Source organism: Neolamprologus multifasciatus, chromosome 3 (assembly GCF_963576455.1).
Source record: "Neolamprologus multifasciatus chromosome 3, fNeoMul1.2, whole genome shotgun sequence".
Lineage (NCBI taxonomy): Eukaryota > Metazoa > Chordata > Actinopteri > Cichliformes > Cichlidae > Neolamprologus > Neolamprologus multifasciatus.
Genome location: NC_140441.1, coordinates 28,308,410 through 28,327,727, shown reverse-complemented (window position 1 = coordinate 28,327,727; position 19,318 = coordinate 28,308,410). Strand labels below are relative to the sequence as shown.

The 19,318-nt window shown below is 42.8% G+C and overlaps 1 protein-coding gene across 3 annotated transcripts; it reads left to right on the top strand.

Moving 5' to 3' along the window:
• The first annotated feature begins 167 nt into the window (after positions 1-167).
• khnyn (KH and NYN domain containing) lies at positions 168-18,033 on the top strand. Of its 3 annotated transcripts, none has more exons than XM_085150398.1 (9): positions 168-434; positions 2,260-2,518; positions 5,018-5,152; positions 7,122-8,938; positions 11,363-11,493; positions 13,937-14,033; positions 14,172-14,279; positions 14,497-14,598; positions 14,685-18,033. In XM_085150398.1, the coding sequence occupies exons 2-9, from the start codon at positions 2,297-2,299 to the stop codon at positions 15,076-15,078; spliced, it is 3,006 nt and encodes a 1,001-aa protein (XP_085006524.1). In that variant the 5' UTR covers positions 168-434; positions 2,260-2,296; the 3' UTR covers positions 15,079-18,033. The 3 variants fall into 3 exon arrangements, with proteins under 3 accessions (XP_085006524.1, XP_085006537.1, XP_085006527.1); XM_085150411.1 differs by lacking the exon at positions 168-434 and adding an exon at positions 1,079-1,785; XM_085150401.1 differs by lacking the exon at positions 168-434 and having other exon boundaries at positions 1,079-2,518.
• The last annotated feature ends 1,285 nt before the right edge of the window (positions 18,034-19,318 follow it).

Genomic DNA, 19,318 nt, shown 5'->3' with positions numbered 1-19,318 from the left:
CCTTTATTTGAATCAATAAAGGAGCATACCGTAAATTCTTTCTGTGTAATTCTCCCTTGCAGCCGCGCACGGCCTCGGCAGGGTTATTATCATCAGGGTGTTACTACAGGTGACCCAGTAAGAGGTAGCCACCCGGGCCTCGCTCGCTCGGAGCTGGTTTAGTTTCGGTTTTGTGCTCGGGGGTTTTCATCGGTTGGTATGATGTCCCTGCCCGGCGCTCACTGGCTTCCTCATCCGCCCGGCCCCTGCTGCCGCCGCCGCTGCAGGGACGTGACTGTGAGCTGTGCTTCCGAGCAGTGAGCGTCGAGGAGCATGTGGTAAACTTTGGACCGCTTGCGTAGTTGTTTTTGTTTTACGGTTGCGGAAGACTGAAGGGGAGCTGCCGCCGCTGTCGCTGCTGGAAACGAAACTTTAACGCCACGGATCGAGCTCACGTAAGAAAACGACACCGACGCGTTACTGTTATCGTTATTATTTGATGCTTTTATATGTTTAGAAAACATTTTTTGTGTGTTCCGCTAAGAGAAGCGAGATCGTTTCCTGGAATTCAGATCTAAGAGAAAAGCGTTTCCCAAACACTCAGGCAGGTCCTAATAGAGCCGAATCATCGGGCCATTGTTTACAGGCTGCTGCTAGATTACAGTTTATTTCTATAAATTAGATCTTTGGCTGGGTGGGAGCTGGAGTGGCGGATTGGCCGTTAACGCGGATGTTTTGTATGGAGCTGGTAATACTATATGAGTCTTGTTTACATGAACTCCGACGATTTCAGGTACAAAGGTGGCGGAGAAGTATTTGTAATGCTTTCAGTCTGTGCCCCCTGCTTTAAAATGTGGGTAAGCCTGCATTACAGCGGGTGTTCCCCTAGCCGTTTGACTTGTTGCAGATGACTGTGAGTTACTATATGAGTATTTCCACAAAAAAAGGGGAAACGGTTCCCCTACAGCCAAGACCTGCTGCATTCAAACACTGCCTCGGTGTCACAGGGCTCCTATTATTTCCAGCTTCATATTTAGACTCTTCTAGAGCGTGTTTGCATCAGTTATACCCGTGTTTATTGATAACAGGCCATTGGAGCATCCCTCAGTTTAGGATAGCTTTCTTCTCATTGGCTACATCTGGCAAACAGAAGGCTTGAGCAGAAAATATACACGTAAATGTCATTTTGAGTACACTGTAGTTGTTACATTTATTGGAATCTGGCCAAATGACATGTACTTGAATAGTGAGGATATTTTCCTTGATTTCGTATTATTTAAAATAAATGAACTGTTCATTTTATATATTTCACTTGCATTTTATTCAGAATTATTGCATCATGTTTATGAATTGTGTTTTTGAGTCTGCTTGAAATCTACACCCAATGAGCAAGTAGAAATTAAGTGATTGCAACCGCACAGGTATACATGCTGGTACCTGGTTGTGTCAGTTATTTTGTAGGTTCTACACAGGCCCGACGCAGGGCTCTATGTTTAGGTTGAAGATAGATGCTAGTGACCTGCATCAGGTTGAGGTAGGGTTAGGTTTTCATAGGTCCTCTTTTTATGGATAAATGAGGAATGAGTATATAAACATGGACAGCTCAGCTTGAGAGGTTTGGACACGAGCAGAGGAGGAAAAGAGGAAGACCGCAGAGGACGTTTTGGATAATAGTGATGGAGAACAGGCAGAAAGAGGGAGGCAACCTCTAAAGAGAGCATCTGAAGTAGGAAGAAGAAGAGTTATCCAGCTGATTTACACCTCAGAAGTCTAACAGTTGAAACCACAAGCTATACTCTGAACTGGGTGAGCCAAGGCCCTCAGGTTCCATGTGCAGTTTCAGGCTTGGAATAGGCTGACAACATTTACTAACCAGTAACTATTTTGATGGTAAACTGATTATGTTTAGATTTTGGACTATTGAAATATTTTTAGATATTTCTTTACATCATTAATGTTCGGAAGAGAGAAAAGGTCAGCATGTGACTGAGGTGTGCAAAAGCTGCACTGACTTGAATCTCCTGTCTTTCGCTGATGTCAGGAAAGATTCCCAGCAGAATGAAAAAGAGGAAATGACAAGCTTCCCTTAGACGGGAAAATTCGTAACTGGTTTTCAGCAGGAGCTGCTTAATAATAGTTAAAATCTAAAAGCCAGCTGTAGTTATCCAAAACACCAGACACTCTAATAACTAAGATACTGACTGGCAGCAGTCTTAGTTTGTATGTTTTCTTCCTTTAACCTTTTTTAACCCGACAGATACTGAAATGTGTTTTTCGCAGTATGTTCGACCGTCTGTCACCAATTTAAGAAGAAAGGATGGATGACGAGAGAAGCGACGGAGGCGGAGGAGAGGCGGAGTTGGAGGATGAGTTTGCGTGCGCCGGGATGCTGCGGGGGTCTCTGACCTCCCTGCACAGCACGGTGGAGCGGATATTCAGTGTGGCGTTCAGCATCGGGGCGGACGATTTGCCTCACGGCAGCAACGGCCAAATATGGCTGAAACTGCGAGGGCCGAGCGCCAATGTGAAAGCCGCCAAGGTGAGGCCCTGCTCTTGTTTATAATGCCCTATCAGTCCAGAACAGAGATAAGTTATTAGGCAGTGTGGCTCATAAACACGATGGATGTTGACTTTGCGAGAGGTTGCTCACTGCAGTAACCTCTGGCCAAGTCCAGTTTCACTTATCGGTAATTCTAACTGGTAACTGGACTCGTCCCATCTGACAAGATGAGTTCACATTAGTGGTGCTAACTTTTCCTTATCCAGTGTTACTGCATTGATTTTAAGCTTTAGTTTAAAAAGGTGCCACAGCAGTGAAAGAAAACAAGCCAGAATACCATTTATGAAGCTTTAGCAGTTAAGTAGTAATCATCAGCTGATACCTCAAGCGCCACTCTGTTACCAGAGTGGGAGGGGCGTGGCGGTGGGAGGGGCGTGACAGTGACCCATATTTGCTTTATAACCACAACAAACTCATTGTGATGAATTATACACCTTCTATTTAGAGCTGGATCAGGTGACCTTAGTTACGTGTTTCTTTCTATTATTGTATCATCTTTACATTACAAAATAAAGAGTCTTGAGGCCACTGTTGTTGTGATTTGGCCCCATATTAATAAAACTGAACTGAATTAATGTATGTGCTGTGACTTACTTAGAAGTACTGCAAAGAGAGCCAGAGAGACATCAAAATGTCCAAAAAGCACACCTCGCTGCTGCTAATCAAGCAGGAGGGAGGTGCGAGATAAAGTGTGCGTCTGAGTAGTCAAATATTTGTGGACGGTAGCTGGAAATTATTTAACAGCTGTGAAACTGAAGCGCTTTCATCACCCCTACTCTCATTTCTCGGCAATATCCCTTTTAAGGAATATTTGCCCGTTCGTTACTTTGAGCTCCTCATCACGATCTGTCAGATCAGGAGGCCTTTTCTTTCTCTTTTAGTGTTTAATCTTTCTTGCATCAACTTTCACGGGAAATCTTTTCTTCTTTATCCGAATCACAGCCATTATCTCAGGGGCCGCCCAAGCCAGTTTTTGGCTTTTTTTTTTTACCTAATCACTCAAGTAAACAAGTTTCCTGTGCAATCATTCTGATTTTACTGTTATTTCAGTATCGTCGACCGCCCCGCTTTCTCCATTGTGCGCCATATCTCTGCATCCTCGTGCAGGGCTAACCCACTTTTGTCATTAATCCAGCTGTAAATTTAGTTGGGTTTTTTTGTGTCTACAGTCTACTGAGTGTTAAGGGACCATTCCCAGGTAATGACTCATCAAAGTTTTTTAAGTGTTGTTTCACCCGTTAGGTTTCAGTCCACATATGCAAGCGCCTGTTGACACATGCAGTCAGAAAGATTCGTTCACTCATACAAAGACTAGCAGACTGATGCACTGCAAAGTCAGTCGCTGTAGTGTAACAGTAGCAGCTGTAATCACACCACTGTCGGGCATATAGGCAGTTTGAGAAGACATGCAAATCATACGTAGGTGGACTTCCTCTTTGCTAAAGGCCATTTTGGGAGACGCAATTATCAGCTTGACTGAGTGATATGTCAGTGTATTGTGTTTTATTTATTTTTATATTGTTTTACTGTCCTGTTTTAGCTGTTTCTAAAAAACATTCTCCTTCATGTGCAGACCACAGCTGTGGATGTTCAAACGAGAATAGTAGGTGTAAAAATGACCAACAGAGGTGGAGATAGAGTGTCAGTCAGTGGATCTGCTGCAGCTGTTGTCAGCCAGATGATTTTATAAACATAAACTATAATAAACTGCTTATTACCTTTCCTGCTTTCTTTAACGTCCGCAGCTAGATTAGAGCGTGGACGTTGCAGACTTTGAAACTTTAGCACAAATAGGGGGAGATGGATCTCCTGTGGATGGACTTCAGCGGGTTCAAGGTTCAGCCATTTATGCTCGCCACAGCTTTTGCAGCAACAGCAAATGGTAGGAGGTTACAAATCTAGAGGTTCATCATCAGCCAAAACGACACTGGAGCGCTGCTTGTGCTTTTGTTGTGAGACGATTAAATCGAACTCTGGTTTGTTTTCCCCCTCGGTGCGATTCGTTTGTACAGATGTGAACACGGTGATCACAGCAAAACAACTGCACCGAGACCATTTAGAGGAGGTGGTCTTGGCTCGGTCCCAAACAGACTACAAAGCGTGTTTATGGTGAGAACGTGATCTGACCTCAATCTGACTGCATGTTTGAGCTAAACGCCTTCACGTAGCTAGATATGCTTTACAAAATGTAAAGTATTTCCCAGATAAACACAAATTTATCCATGTTATCCACTACGTAGTACGCAATACCTAGACACATCCTGCTAGGAAGTGGACCGACCGTTCTCGTGCAGTCAGTCCTTTGGTGTCTCTGAACTTCCACCTTTCTCTCTAAGTGTAGAAAATAATCAAAACCTTAAATATTCCCAGCACGATGCATGGACAGAGCATTCAACTCTGGCTCTTCCCATGGAGCTTCTTTTTCATAATTACTAAAGTTTAATAACACTATTTTGTTTTTTTGTTTATTTTTTTCAGTTATTTGTGAAAGGAGTTGTGAACCAGGAGGAACAGCAGGAGATTAAGTATCCTGGGGTGCTTCACTGTGTCTTCTGCGGAGCCAAAGGCCTGTTCATGGACAGCCTGATCAAAAGCACCTCAGCACATATAGTGGTAAGAGCTCAACAACAGGCCGGTTTCACAGTAAGAGTTACTATAGAGAGGCATTTGTTACACCTTTGTTTGTCTACTACATTGGTTCTCTAACCTTTTAATAACTTCATTACTGAATAGATATTTTTATTCAAGATGCACGAATTGTAGAAATCTGAGCTTATATTGATATTAAAATAACAACAGTTTTTTTTCTTTTTTTGTATTTATTTCCACTTTTGCCCCAAATAAGCAAAGAAATCCTCCTTATAAACAATACCTGATCTGTTTTAAAGCCTTTCAGTTTGTCATTGCCCAATTTTTAACGGGTAGCAACCAATGTGACACAACTGATGTGCATATAATTATGGGTATTAATGTCATGGTCATTTGGGGCATTTAATGATTTCTTTGAGGTGTTCTTTTTCCAGGGTGGGATAAGCACAGCATACATAATCTTTAATGACTTAAAAACAAGAATTGTGTTCACCAGTTTCAATTTGTTATGGATTTTCTCTAGTCATGATATCTAGAACCCATTGGGAGTGTACAGAAGTTCATTTCTGGGTCTCAGAGACTTATAATGAAAAAAAAAACACATTAAATGAAAGTAAAAAAGGTTTAAAGGGTGTAATACATTAACAAGTATTAGTGTGCCATTATTCACTGATGATGCAACAAAGTGACTAATAGTGTGATATCAAGAGATTACAGTCCTGTTATTCCAATAAGAAATCACATTATTAGTCAATATCAGTTTTACGCCATCAGATGGAAATGTGTCACACGCCTTCGACAAGTTAAAAACTGCCTTCAAAACTAAGACCGTGAAACAGTTTTTGGGAACTTCTGGTCTATTCTTAAGACGACTTATAGAACGTAAAAATGCAACTCTGCATTCTGACAACTTTCTTTTTCAGTATGATTTGTTGCCCGTAAATTTCTTGGAACGTATCTTAATAATCTTACTTAAGAGGAAACTCCAGTAAGAATATTTTGAGGTCCCAATTTTAATGTGTGTAAATGTTTAAATGAAGGCTTAAGGAGTGAGTTTTATGGGTGACTACCTGATTTCCAGGTAGGAGATAATTCCATGTCCATGCAGGACCGGAGGAGATGTGGCCCGGTAGTTTTGTCCATATGGTGCACTTTTGCTTTACTATGAGCTTGAGGTCGTCTGGCCATTCTCCTCTGACATCTGGCTTTTCAAACCACTGGCACCAATATCCATGCACATTCAAAATCACTTGCTTGGTTGATGCTTGGTTTGAACTTGAATGGGTCATCTTCTTCTACATGCCTAAATGCATCGAGTTGTTGCCATGTGACTGGCTGATTAGACATCTGCTTTAATGAACAGTTGAACAAGTGTACCTAACAAAGTGCCCTGTAAGTGTATATAACTGCATTGGCAGATTTCCGCACCTGGAGAAGCTATAGACTGTAATGAAAACGTTGCCACCCTGACACCTACCATTGGCCTCTCCCATGGGTTCATAATTCCATGACTTAACTTTACCATTACAGCTGTCACCATCCTGCTTCCTTTTTTTTTATTTTCTCAAATTTGTAGGCGAGAATGGTATTTACTCTGTTTGGAGTCTGCTTATAGTCAGGTTTTGGTTGCACGCAGGTGAATCATCCAGTCTTTCAAGTAGTGATGGTTTATGTTGAAATGCAAATACTGAAATACTCATTGGATACTGTCAGACAATGATTTGTCTTTCTATTAAGTTTTTATTGAATTTTCTTGCATTGTGTGATATAATGGTCAGTGGATACAAGACCTGAAAATTAACAGTTGGTCCACAATCCATTAAAGGAAACAGCAAAGGCAAAATAAATAAATTAAACATTGATCTGTTTAAGTAGAACTCTTTTATTCTTTTGTTTTGGTCTTTTTTGGTCTAAATGATCCGTTATATTATTATTTTTCAGTCATTTCTAGAACTCTGATTAATGCCTTTCTGTCTTTCTCCTACCAAATCAGGTCGGCTCTCCAGGATTCCTGCTCATATCTGGCCTGGTGGAGCCGGTGGTGCGAGCCTACTCTCTTATTACAGACCTGGTAGAGAGGTATGAGGGCACACAGTCCAAGCGCATGGGGGACGGAGGCTCAGGTGAGTCCCTGGATTCACGACGGGCCTTTAAAACTCTGGTGGAGAAGTGGGAAGACAGGCACATCCTGGATCTTCTTGTGCTGCCAGGATCAGTAAAGGAAATCCTGTTGGACTTGGTGAAAGAAACGGGACTTGGATCAAGCCCTAGTTCATCACTGACTGATGTAAATACAGAGGCAAGGCCACATGGGGATTCAGAGGATAGGTCTAAAATACCCAGTGCCCTAAAGCAAACAGTCCCTGATTCTTCTACCACTACTGAGCGATGGGCTGAAGGGATGGCTGCAGGCGCAGGAAATGACTTTGCAAATAAAGACTCCTTCCAGGCTTTTTCCATGTCTGCAGGCACCCGAGGGAGGGCAGAGGGTGCTGAGGAAAGACCCACGCATTCACCACAGGAGGTGGGAGAAGAGCACTTGGGCCAAGCAACAGCATCCGGGAAGGAAAAAGAGCAGGAGATGCAGCTGTCGATGGGAAACAAGGAGTTTTGGCTTCTTTTGAAATTCTTTACCGCCATGGGATACACAGAGGAGGTTGTGAAACGAGTGCTTGCCAGAACAGGACCTAAAGAGGCATCGCAGATTCTGGACTTAGTTCAACAGGAGCAGGACCGCAGTGACCAAGAGCAGAGAAATCGGGTTCTCCCAAACCCAAAGAGGGAAGACGCTGTCGACCTGAATCAGACAGAGAAAAACCGACCCTGTGAGACAGAACACAGAGAAGATGGGGGAGAAATAGCAGGAGGCGGTGGAGCCATACGTAGCGATGGAGAAACTGAAGAAGGACGAGAGGGGGAAGACGCAACAGGGGATGCGAGACACAATCAGGGAAAAGTCAGCGCAGACGTAATGAATAAAGAGCAAGAGGAAGACTTTGTGCTGGGGGTGTTGAAGAAAGCGGCAGCCAGCTGTGGGTACCCCGAGCAGAACGTAACCAAACTGTACAACTTGTTGCCTGATGGATCGACTCACCAGCTGCTCCTGCAGCTGCAGAAAGAGGGAGTCAAAGAGGCAGGAGCCTTCAGAGAAGGACCGAGAGAGATGGATGATGTGGTCTTGGACACTGGCGGGTCAAAACTTCAAATAATACCAGAACTTCAGCCTTATAAACCTCCAGAAGAGAGAGAATTCGATGGGCGAGAAAAGATAAGGGTGTCAAGGATGGATAGTAATGTCCCTATTGAGGGACGAGATATTTGGAATAATGAACCCCAGCAGTCGCCGGTGACCTTGTACACCTCACAGCAAAAGCAACACCAGCCTTCAAAGTCACAAACTCCTCACCACATCATCCTACCTGGGGTCAAAGGGCCACCAATGCCTACTTATGCCTCATCCATGGATCCTCAGCTCACCAATTTCCAATCTCATAAGCAACAAGGCAACACCAACTACTTGCCTAATCCATCTCCCACAAAACAGAATCATCATGCTCAGAACAATGGCTCAAAGCACTCCTTTAAGCAAGCCCTTCAAGCTCCTCAGCCTTTATTCCCTGGCACGAAGGACTCGTCTCCCACCAGAGCGAGGGACAAACGGGGTTTCGCGTCTACTCCTTCAGTGGTGGTGACAGGAGAGCAGCGATTCTTGGAGAGCCTGCAGATCCCCTTTGAACTCAAGCTGACAGACCAGCCCGGAGACCCAACACTGAGGACGATCATAATTGATGGGAGTAACGTGGCTATGAGGTAAGAATTACAGCAAATAAAGGCCATACTGGGAAAATGCAGTAAAGTATACAATAGAGTAGAAGATTTATTTTGGTGGGGTGTTTATGAGAAGGAAATATGAGAACAGGAAATATAGATAGTCCTAGTAGGCCAAATGTGAAGGACTTCTTGAGAATTTGAAAACATATTTAGAAATGAGGATCTACTCTTTGTGTCCTTTTGCTTTAAAAGTGAAAGCTTAAAAGGAAAGATATAGTTATTACTCCAGCTTAGTGGTACATTATGCCACAGTTTATGAATGTGCATGATTAGTTGAGTGCATGTTTAAACATTTAAACATGTTATAACGATGGAATTGTGCATTAATAAGATACCCATGCTGCAGTGGGCCTCTGTAAACTTTCCAGGAATGGTGAGTGTATTTTCCTGATTGTGGCTACGTCCACACGTACACGGGTATTTTTGAAAACGGAGATTTTCCGTTTTCGTTTTAAAAAATAATCCCGTCCACACGTAAATGCAGAAATGAAGGAAAACTCTGCTAGGAACATGCCAAAGCAACAGCTGACAATATATTCCTAACCGTGTAGAAATGTTGGCCAATCAGAAGTCTAGAAGCCTCGGTGGGAAATAGTAAACAAAGCTGGGGCATAGAAGCAGAACCGAGTCATATGTGTGGAGGAACAGTAACTGTGTGTGTATATGTAAGCATTTAAACACTGCAGAGAGTACAATTAACAGTAATAGTATTGTAGAAATTAATTTCACCAAAACAATAATGTGGAGCACAGTGTGACATCAAAAAAGGCGCACACCTTTGACGCTGCGTTTTCTCCGTTTTTCTCGTCCACACGTAAATGCAAAAACGGAGTTTTCAAAAATATCCACCCTGGCCGGAGTTTTTAAAAATCTCCATTTTCAGTGACCGAAAACGCCGTTTACGTGTGGACGAAAGGTGCAAACGCATAGAAAAATCTGCGTTTTCAAAAATACCCGGGTACATGTGGACGTAGCCTGTAATAGATGGTAAAGGAAAACCTGTGGCTGATGTGTAGACTCTGTTTAAAGATTTATAAAGTTGTGATGGCAGTGTGTTCATTAATAATTGTAGTCTGTGATGGGCTTACCTACCCAGCAAGTGTGAGCAGGAAGATAAACCAGAACTATTGGCGAAGCATGACGCTTACACAGAAACACAAAGCGAAGGGAAGGAACAGAGATCAATGCATGTAGGTCCTGAACAGTTTTTTTTAAAAAGGGTTTGATGGGTAAGAGTAGGTACCATCAACAAATGCATATGCTGCAGTCATTTTTACCTCAGAGCTGGTCCCGATTTGACCGTGTTACACTGTTACGACCCGGCTCAAAAGCCGCAACAAAAAAGAGAGGAGACGAATACCAGATTGTAGGTGAGAAGAGGTTTTAATCCTAAAATGCATAGCAGGTTGGCTAACATGGCTGGTACCACCAAGGCACGGCTGGTGAGGCTTTTTGAAAGCCTGCCTCAGATATGCTTTTATCAACACCTGACTAGGTGTGGCCAATTACCACCAGCTGAACACACTGAGGAGATTAGGGGCTGCAGAAGGACGTAGCAACACATTTTGGTTTTTGGAACTGCATGGGTAAAGCCTGATGCTCTTCGTATGGCTTATTTGGTGAACCACAAATACACGATAGTGGTAATAGCGAATGCTAGTTTTCCAGTTTCACTACTGTTTTGCCATCCTGGATTGGGAAGTCTGGTTTGGAGGGCCTTCTCTGACTTTTCGAGTGGAAAATCCAACTTGAAGGGTGTAGCGTTCGACCCGATAAACATACGCTGGGGCGATTGTTTTGACAGCAAGGCTTTTTATTTAGAGATGTGGGTTTATTCACAGCCACTCCCGCTCTCTGCAACTGTCACGTCCGCTCCCCCTCCGACTGTCACTGTCAACATAAAAAGACACACAATCAGTGTCGGAACCCAGCACACCTGTCGACCCCGCCCCTGCGCCGCCCCGGGAGCTCACTGTGTCACCCCTCCTCTGCAGCTGGCCAGAGACCACACCCACGCCACAAAGGGTTATTCTGGTGGAAAATATGAGTGCAACATATAATCAGAGATACAGATGTCAAACAAAGGGGTGATAGGGGTGATAGGGTCACAAGGTCCGATACTGCAGGGGATTAGGAACTATCTCGTGATTAGCAAAGTGACATGTAGCCTAGTTCCTCTTAGATGTGTTTTTAACTGTTGTTTTTGATTGGACAGCACAATCATCAAAGGTCAGTGGTTCCAAGAACTGGAAGTCAGCATATTATTCTTCACTGCACTTCAACTTCAATGTTAATGTTTGTTGGAGACACACATAGTGATAAAAGAGAAAGAAAGTCCAGTGAACTGTGACCATATGAAGCATTATTTGTAACATTTTAATGGCAATCTTCATTTTTCCACAGTCACGGACTCGGTCATTTCTTCTCCTGTCGGGGAATCGCTCTGGCTGTACAGCACTTCTGGGACCGAGGCCATCGTCAAATCAGCGCCCTAATTCCACAGTGGAGGCAAAAGAGCGACCCCAGGGTCAAAGGTAACGCTTTAAATCTTAATGTGTTGCTGAAATTGAACTCTTGTCAGTGTCAGGAGAGTGTCATAAAGTTATCACATAATGATGTTCTCTTTTCTCACACGTAGCACACAGCAGGAAATGTGAGCAGTTTTTTTTATTACTGGAATATACTTGGTTTAAGTTTTGACTTACAGTGATGTGAAAAAGAAAGTCTTTCACATGACTGTGTGAATAATTAGGTACACCCAATGAATTGTTGAGTTTATCAGTCTCTCATTCTGGAGGAATTTTGGCCCACGTTACAAAATTGCTTCAATTTTTTCAGGCATGAGTTGATGCACAGCTCTGTTAAGGTCTATTCACAACATTTCAGTCAGGTTAAAGTCTGGAGTTTTTTCACAGCACCTTGATTTTTTTCTTTTTCAGCTATTTTGTTGTAGATTTGCTGCAAGTGCTTTCTATCTAACATTCACATGCATTCATACTCCGATGGATGCATCCATCTATGGATGTTAGCATCCATAGATAGAAGCTTGGGCAACATGCCCAAGGGTATTAGCAGATGAGCTGCTCTACCTCCTGGGCTACAGCATCTACACCAGAAATCTTGTTGTTTTTTCAGATGTAGCCTTTTAAATCTAAGCTGTGCTGTCATGTTCTTTTTAGAGAGATGAGTCTTTCTTCTGGCTGCCCTTAGAAAACAAGACATACTTATTTAGTCTTTTTCTAACTGTGATGTCACGAACTTGCTAACTGAGCCCTGTAGAGTCTGAGATGTGGCCATTGGTTGGTTTTTTTGTGTGTGTGTTTTTTTTTTTACAGTTTCTCTGGATAAATTATTATTAATAATGGATTGGATTTATATAGCACTTTTCAAGGCACCCAAAGTGCTTTACAATGCCACTATTCATTCACTCTCGCATTCACACACTGGTGGAGGCAAGCTACGGTTGTAGCCACAGCTGCCCTGGGGCAGACTGACAGAAGCGAGGCTGCCATATCGCGCCATCGGCCCCTCTGGCCAACACCAGTAGGCGGTAGGGTAAAGTGTCTTGCCCAAGGACACAACGACCAGGACAGAGAGCCCGGGGATCGAACCGGCGACCTTCCGGTTACAGATACGCTTCCCAACCCCAGGGGGGTCATTACATTTTTGTCTGACTTTAACTTATGATGACATTTTTGTCATCATAAGTGGATGCCTGGCTAATCTCGGGGTCATGGGTTTGAGCCCCATGTTGGGCAGTGTGTTTTGCGACAGAACTTATTAAGGAAGTTTGCACACAGAATAAAACAGTCTGACCTTGCAGTAAATTAGGATGTCCTCTCTTTGGAAGACTGTGGCTGCGTCAGATGAGAAAACTGCCCACACTTGTTGAGGAACAGTCAATCGAGTGCGCCTAATTAGAAGCACCTGGCTGCTACTTAATCTTGTGGCAGTGGAGTGAAGTTTTGGCTCAGCTGTAGAGCAGAGGTTTCAGGGGGCAGTGCCAGGAGAGACTAGTATGCATTTTCGGTGTCCCATTTAACACAGTATCATCCTCGGGCTGGGAGAGAACCTCACGGGTGGCAGCTGGAGAAGCCAGAAGGACTGAGCGAAAACTGGGCATTATTTGAGAAGACAACTTTAAAAAGTGGAAGTCAACAAGAAAATAAAGAACACAGGCAAAGCCAAGCACTGTGTCCAAGTGTTTGTGTGCTGGGAAACCCACAGTGGCAAAAACCTGCTAGACTATGGAAGCATGAAGGGTGTATTTAATTTTTCAGAGGACTGGTGTAGGTAGGAGATCTGTGTAAGCCGAGAGCATGCAGCTCTCAGCTTACATGACACCTTCCTGCTTTTACTGCCAGAGTTTACTGGCCAATACTTCTGTTCTCACATAGTTGCCACAAAGGAGCTGACAGGTTAAAGTCAGATAAATTTAAAGCACTGGAAGAGTGACGTGTGTAGACTTTAGGGCCCCAGCTAAGAAAAATCTTGATTTATGATTCATTTCTTGATAATTTTTTTTGTTGAAGTAAGAAACTTAGTCAGAGGTAATAAATGTGTTGTGTCTCAGATCACAATCGAACCAGCAACTTTTGCTTGCTAAGTAAATGTGTTAAACTCAGTTAATAAAAACAAAGCTTTACTGTTGATGAAGCTCAATTTAAATGAGTGATTGAAACTGCAGCTTTAGAAAATATTTCACTAAAAGGTTTAATTCCAAAAATTCTACTTCATGGCTATAACTTCCGCTCTATGAGTGTGTAGCTAGCATCTCATTGGGTCAGGCTGTGACCCCATTGTTGTGCGTGTTTGCTCCTTGTTCCTGCTAACTCTGGATTCTGCAAAAGACTTCAAACGAGAAAACAAGTCATGCTTGGTGAATGCAGACTTCTTGTGAGCTTTCAGCATGCATGTGGGTGTTTCCCCTCATAGCAGACTGCTTCGTAAACAAAGTGTTGTTTGTCTGTCTCTCAGAGAAGCACTATCTGACAGAGCTGCAGCAGCTGGGCCTGCTCTCCTACACGCCATCCAGAGAGGTCCAAGGCAAGAGGATCAGCTCGTATGATGACAGGTACAAGACACTGACATATTGTTTTGTTTACACAACCCATCACATTTCATGTGGTTTTGTTGCTGTACACACTCCAGTCTATCTGGATACAGTTCAGATAAGCCAAAAACTGATACCCATGTCTTTGTGTTTATGCAGAATGATACTGCAGCACGCACAGAAGACAGGCGGAGTGATCGTGACCAACGACAACCTGAGGGACCTCTTGGACGAGTCCCCCGTATGGAGGGACATCATTAAAAAGAGGTAGGGCGGTGCTGCGAACTGGAATTTTGATTTGCACTGAAATGGTTTCACTCACATTTACCACATTTAATAAAAAAAAAATCATTCTCTGGACGTTTTTGTCCATTTTTATCTAAAAGATCCAAAACGTTGGGTTGACAGAAAATACTGTCAATACCCTACACAATGTTTTTCACTAAATACATTTTTCCTCTGTGATCTGTTGCTGCTCGTCCAGTCTTCTTCAGTACACTTTTGTCGGGGATCACTTCATGGTCCCTGATGACCCTCTTGGAAGAGGAGGGCCTCACCTGGATGACTTCCTGCGTTCAGAGCATAGGTAACAGACCCAAGATATCCGATCTTAGCCAATCCTTTGAGAATAATTTCGCATGATGCTTCATTTTCCTTCTCAACATCTTTCAGGAGTCCAAATCCAGGAAATCACTCTTTTGCTGGTTCGGCCTCATCTTTCAGTTCCTCCAAACAGCCCCGCTCCCAAACAGAGGTCATCAACTTCCGTGACCGAACGCTAGGGGGCGCACTGGACGTTTTGGGAGCAGGCGGTAGGGGGAGGGGGAGGGGGCAAGGAAAGGGATGGGACATGGGACAGAAGCAGAAGCAGTATGGTGCTACAGGTCATGGCCAGGGGGTCCGGGCCGAGAGGAGTCCTGACGAAACAGCCAACCTGAGAGAGCAGCTCTGTCAGGTTTTCCCTAATCAGGACAACATGGTGACGCTGGTGCTGCAGTGCCACTCGGCAGAGACGGACATCAACGTGCTGTCTGATCTGATTTTGGAGCAGCAATCAACAAACTAGAAATCTCTCAGTTTTAGCGTTTCACCATAGTTTTCTCACAGAGTTGTTATTCATTTTCTCGTGTGACTATAGACCAGTGGTTCTTAACCTTTTTGGAGGTACCGAACCCCACCAGTTTCATATGCGCATTCACTGAACCCCTCTTTAGTGAAAAATAAAATAAGATTTTTTTCAAATTCAAGACATACATATGTTTTTTACTGGTGCACAAAATGAGCCGTGCATGTCACGGCGGAGGCTCTGCCGAACCCCTGAGACCAACTCACCAAACCCCTAGGGTTCGATCGAACCCAGGTTAAGAACCACTGCTATAGACTCTATGTAAAAGATGGATTTTAGCAACTGTGACATCATCCATTGGTTTGTGGTTTGTTTGTTTTCTTAATCAGAACCAATGAAGGTGAAATGGATTTAGCTGAGAAAATTAGAATATTGTACACTCAGTTTTGGCCAGTGTTGCCAACTTAGCAACTTTGTCACTATATTTAGCGAGTTTTCAGACCCCCTTAGCATCGTTTTTTCTAAAAAGCGACTAGCGACAAATCTGGCAACTTTTGGTGGTGTTATTAGGAAGACTTAGAACCACTTTTTGACGTGAAAGCACGTATCACTCTTTCTCTCAACAAGCAGCAGATGCTGCCATGGGCACCTCGCCTGTGTCAAAGCGCTCACGGGTGACGGATTGTTGTCACGCAGCAGTCGCAACCCAGCTGCTGCCAGAGCAGGAGATGTTGACCCCCTACGCCTCCAAAACTGCAAATGAATCACGCATGAGTGACTGAACACAGTCAGTTCTTCTTTTACTCCAACTTTTTGCAAATCACAAAGTTTAAAACTACTTAAAAACACACACACACACAAAGTAATTCTGCCAGAGTGCCTATTTCGGGTCACTTTTGCCAGTACCCAGCCCAGATACAGGAGGTGGGTTAGAATTGTGACATAAAAAAACAATAATTGCTAAAGGAAATTTAATTTGTAGTTCTAAATATATTCTAAATTCATTTATTGTGTTTTTTACTCACTTTATGTCTCTTCCACGATATTTCTCTCTCCTATGAAATAGGTTACAATTACATAAGCATGACCAATTGTGCAAATTAGGCAATGACGTTATTTAGCAACTTCTAGCAACTTTTAGGACAGCCAATGGCGATTTTCCTTACTGAGGAGTTGGCAACACTGGTTTTGGCTTCAAATTTCAAATTCGGAGGTTACATCCATCTCTCATATACAGTCTGTATGGATATAGCACAACAGCAACTACAAAGATAGATAGATAGATCCTTAATTAAAGCTAAAACTAGACCAGCTCTGTCTACTGAACCAGAAAAATCCCTCAGTGATTGTCAGTTCATTATTTGTGTTTGTTGTTTTGATTTTTCTTTCAGAACTATACAGATGTATTATTCTTCTACATTTATGCATTGCTGTCAGTGTTTATTGTATATTTTATGTTAGTCTGATTTCTGTCAAAGCACCAGTAAAACTGAAGACATTCCAGTGTAGCTTTAATGCTAAATACTGGCATGCTAACACACCAAACTAACGTGAATATATGGTTAATACATTAGTTAGCATTCTGACACATTAAATTGACATCCAAAAATGTGGTTAAGACATAAGTTAGGATGCTAAATCACCTAATTGACACACAAACATATTGTTAACGCCTTAGTTAGCTTGCTAATTGCCAAATTAACACATAAGCATGAATATATTAGCTAGAATGTTAACATACATAGTTAGTATTCTGACACACCAAATTAATGTAAATATATATAAACATATTGGTTAGCATGCTAATATTGACATTTAGCTTTAGTACAGCTTCCTAGGTTTAAGTTGGTTTTATAGTTGAGCAGAGGTAGCAGGGACTGCCCATCCACCTGCAGTGAGCGCTGTTGTCAGATGGAGGCAGTGTATGTTACCGCCATTGTGTGGGCTACTTTTGTTTGTCTGTGAGCGAATTTTTTACATACAGAGAGCTGAAGTGAAACTAGTGAAATGTTAAAAGCTATGAAAATATCACTGCAGCCACTGTCTGTGCTATTCGTGCTTTATTTTTTTAGTCATTTTTCGAGGTTCTCCCATTCCTGGTGAACTCTTCTATTGCTCCCTTCTCTAGTCCAGCCCACTTGTCAACCAGTCTACATTCTGCAGTTGCAAATATCATCCACTTACAGCGACGTGCAGTCTAGATCTCAAAGGACTGCACGGGAGAGCGTCTTGGATGGGGGAAAAAAACCCTGTTTGACCAAAAGCTGTACGCAGATGGACACATTTGTGACCATAAAACCAGCCTTAGAGACACTAGCTCAGCAACAGAGTCTTATTGTTATTTTTTTGTATTTTTATAAGACTAATATAGTCATTGTGTAATGACACCTATTAACTATCTTTCTCCAGGTAGTTTTAACTCTGGGAAAACAATTGTGAATCCCATATGGTATCATAACAGAACCATTTTATAAACAGTTAGTCTGCCTTGGGTAATATAAAATTACATATTTTGTGTATTTTTCTGTTGTTTTTCCTTTAATTTTACAGCCACCGGTTTACTTAGAAAATAGGGTGAAAGGTTTCTATCAGAGGCACATGGTTGGCACTGAGAATACATTTTTGGATATACAGTAACTGGTGTAAGAGAGTGTGTCGTGCTGAGAAAGTAAAAACCCAACTTTGCAAAAATCTGCACAATTATATATTTTAACTTATTTTAATTAGGTCTTTTGTTTCGCATAACTTTGGTTATGAGTCTATAATTATATCTTTAAGGTATGTCTGGATGAAGAAATTAAGAGCAAACCAAAACATGGAAAATTCATTTTTCATCCAAATGTCATTGTTAATGTGGGCTACTTCAGTGTGAGTAAATAGCCGTAATCTTATTTGTATTGTTAATATTTATATATTTTATTCTTGTTCTTAATTAAAATATTTTTTTAAATGGTGTTTCTATTGTCCTCTGTCAATTTCTGTCCTGTGTCCATCAGGATGTATTGTCCTCCAGCTAAAGCGAGGGAGTATGTAATCAATTGCGTTTGTTTGTCTGTCCGGCTGTTTGTTAGCAGTCTGGTTTTTGAGATATCATTTTTGAAATTTTGTGTGACGGTAGATTGCTAAAAACAGCTGTATATTACCCACAGCTTACTCGATCATCTTCAAACCTCACAACAATAATCCAGGCCTTGGGAGATGTAAGTACCTAGGAGGGCTAAGCATTTGATCTTAACCTTCATTGTTCGTCCCCAAGATCAAAGCTCACCTTCAAGAAATATATGAAGAAACCGTCCATCCATCTTCGTCCTCTTTATCCGGGGCCGGGTCGCGGGGGCAGCGGCCTAAACAGAGAGGCCCAGACCTCCCTCTCCCCAGCCACCTCCTCCAGCTTGTCCAGGGAACACCCAGGCATTCCCAGGCCAGCCGAGAGATATAATCTCTCCAGCGTGTCCTGGGTCTGACCGGGGATTTCCTCCTGGTGGGACATGCCCGGAACACCTCACCCAGGAGGCGCCCACAGGGTATCTTTGTCAGTTGCCCGAACCACCTCAGCTGTCTCCTTCCAATGTGAAAAACAGCGGCTCTACTCTGAGCCCCTTTCGGATGGCCAAGCTTCTCACCCTATCTCTAAGGGAGAGGTCAGCCACCCTTCGGAGGAAGCTCATTTCCGCCGCTTGTGTCCGCGATCTCGTTCTTCCAGTCACTACCCACAGCTCGTGACCATAGGTGAGGGTAGGGACATACAGTGGCTTGCAAAAGTATTCGGCCCCCTTGAACTTTTCCACATTTTGTCACATTACAGCCACAAACATGGATCAATTTTATTGGAATTCCACATGAAAGACCAACACAAAGTGGTGTACATGTGAGAAGTGGAACGGAAATCATACATGATTCCAAACATTTTTTACAAATGAATAACTGAAAACTGGGGTGTGCGTAATTGTTCAGCCCCCTGAGTCAATACTTTGTAGAACCACCTTTTGCTGCAATTACAGCTGCCAGTCTTTTAGGGTATGTCTCTACCAGCTTTGCACATCTAGAGACTGAAATTCTTGCCCATTCTTCTTTGCAAAACAGCTCCAGCTCAGTCAGATTAGATGGACAGCGTTTGTGTACAGCAGTTTTCAGATCTTGCCACAGATTCTCGATTGGATTTAGATCTGGACTTTGACTGGGCCATTCTAACACATGGATATGTTTTGTTTTAAACCATTCCATTGTTGCCCTGGCTTTA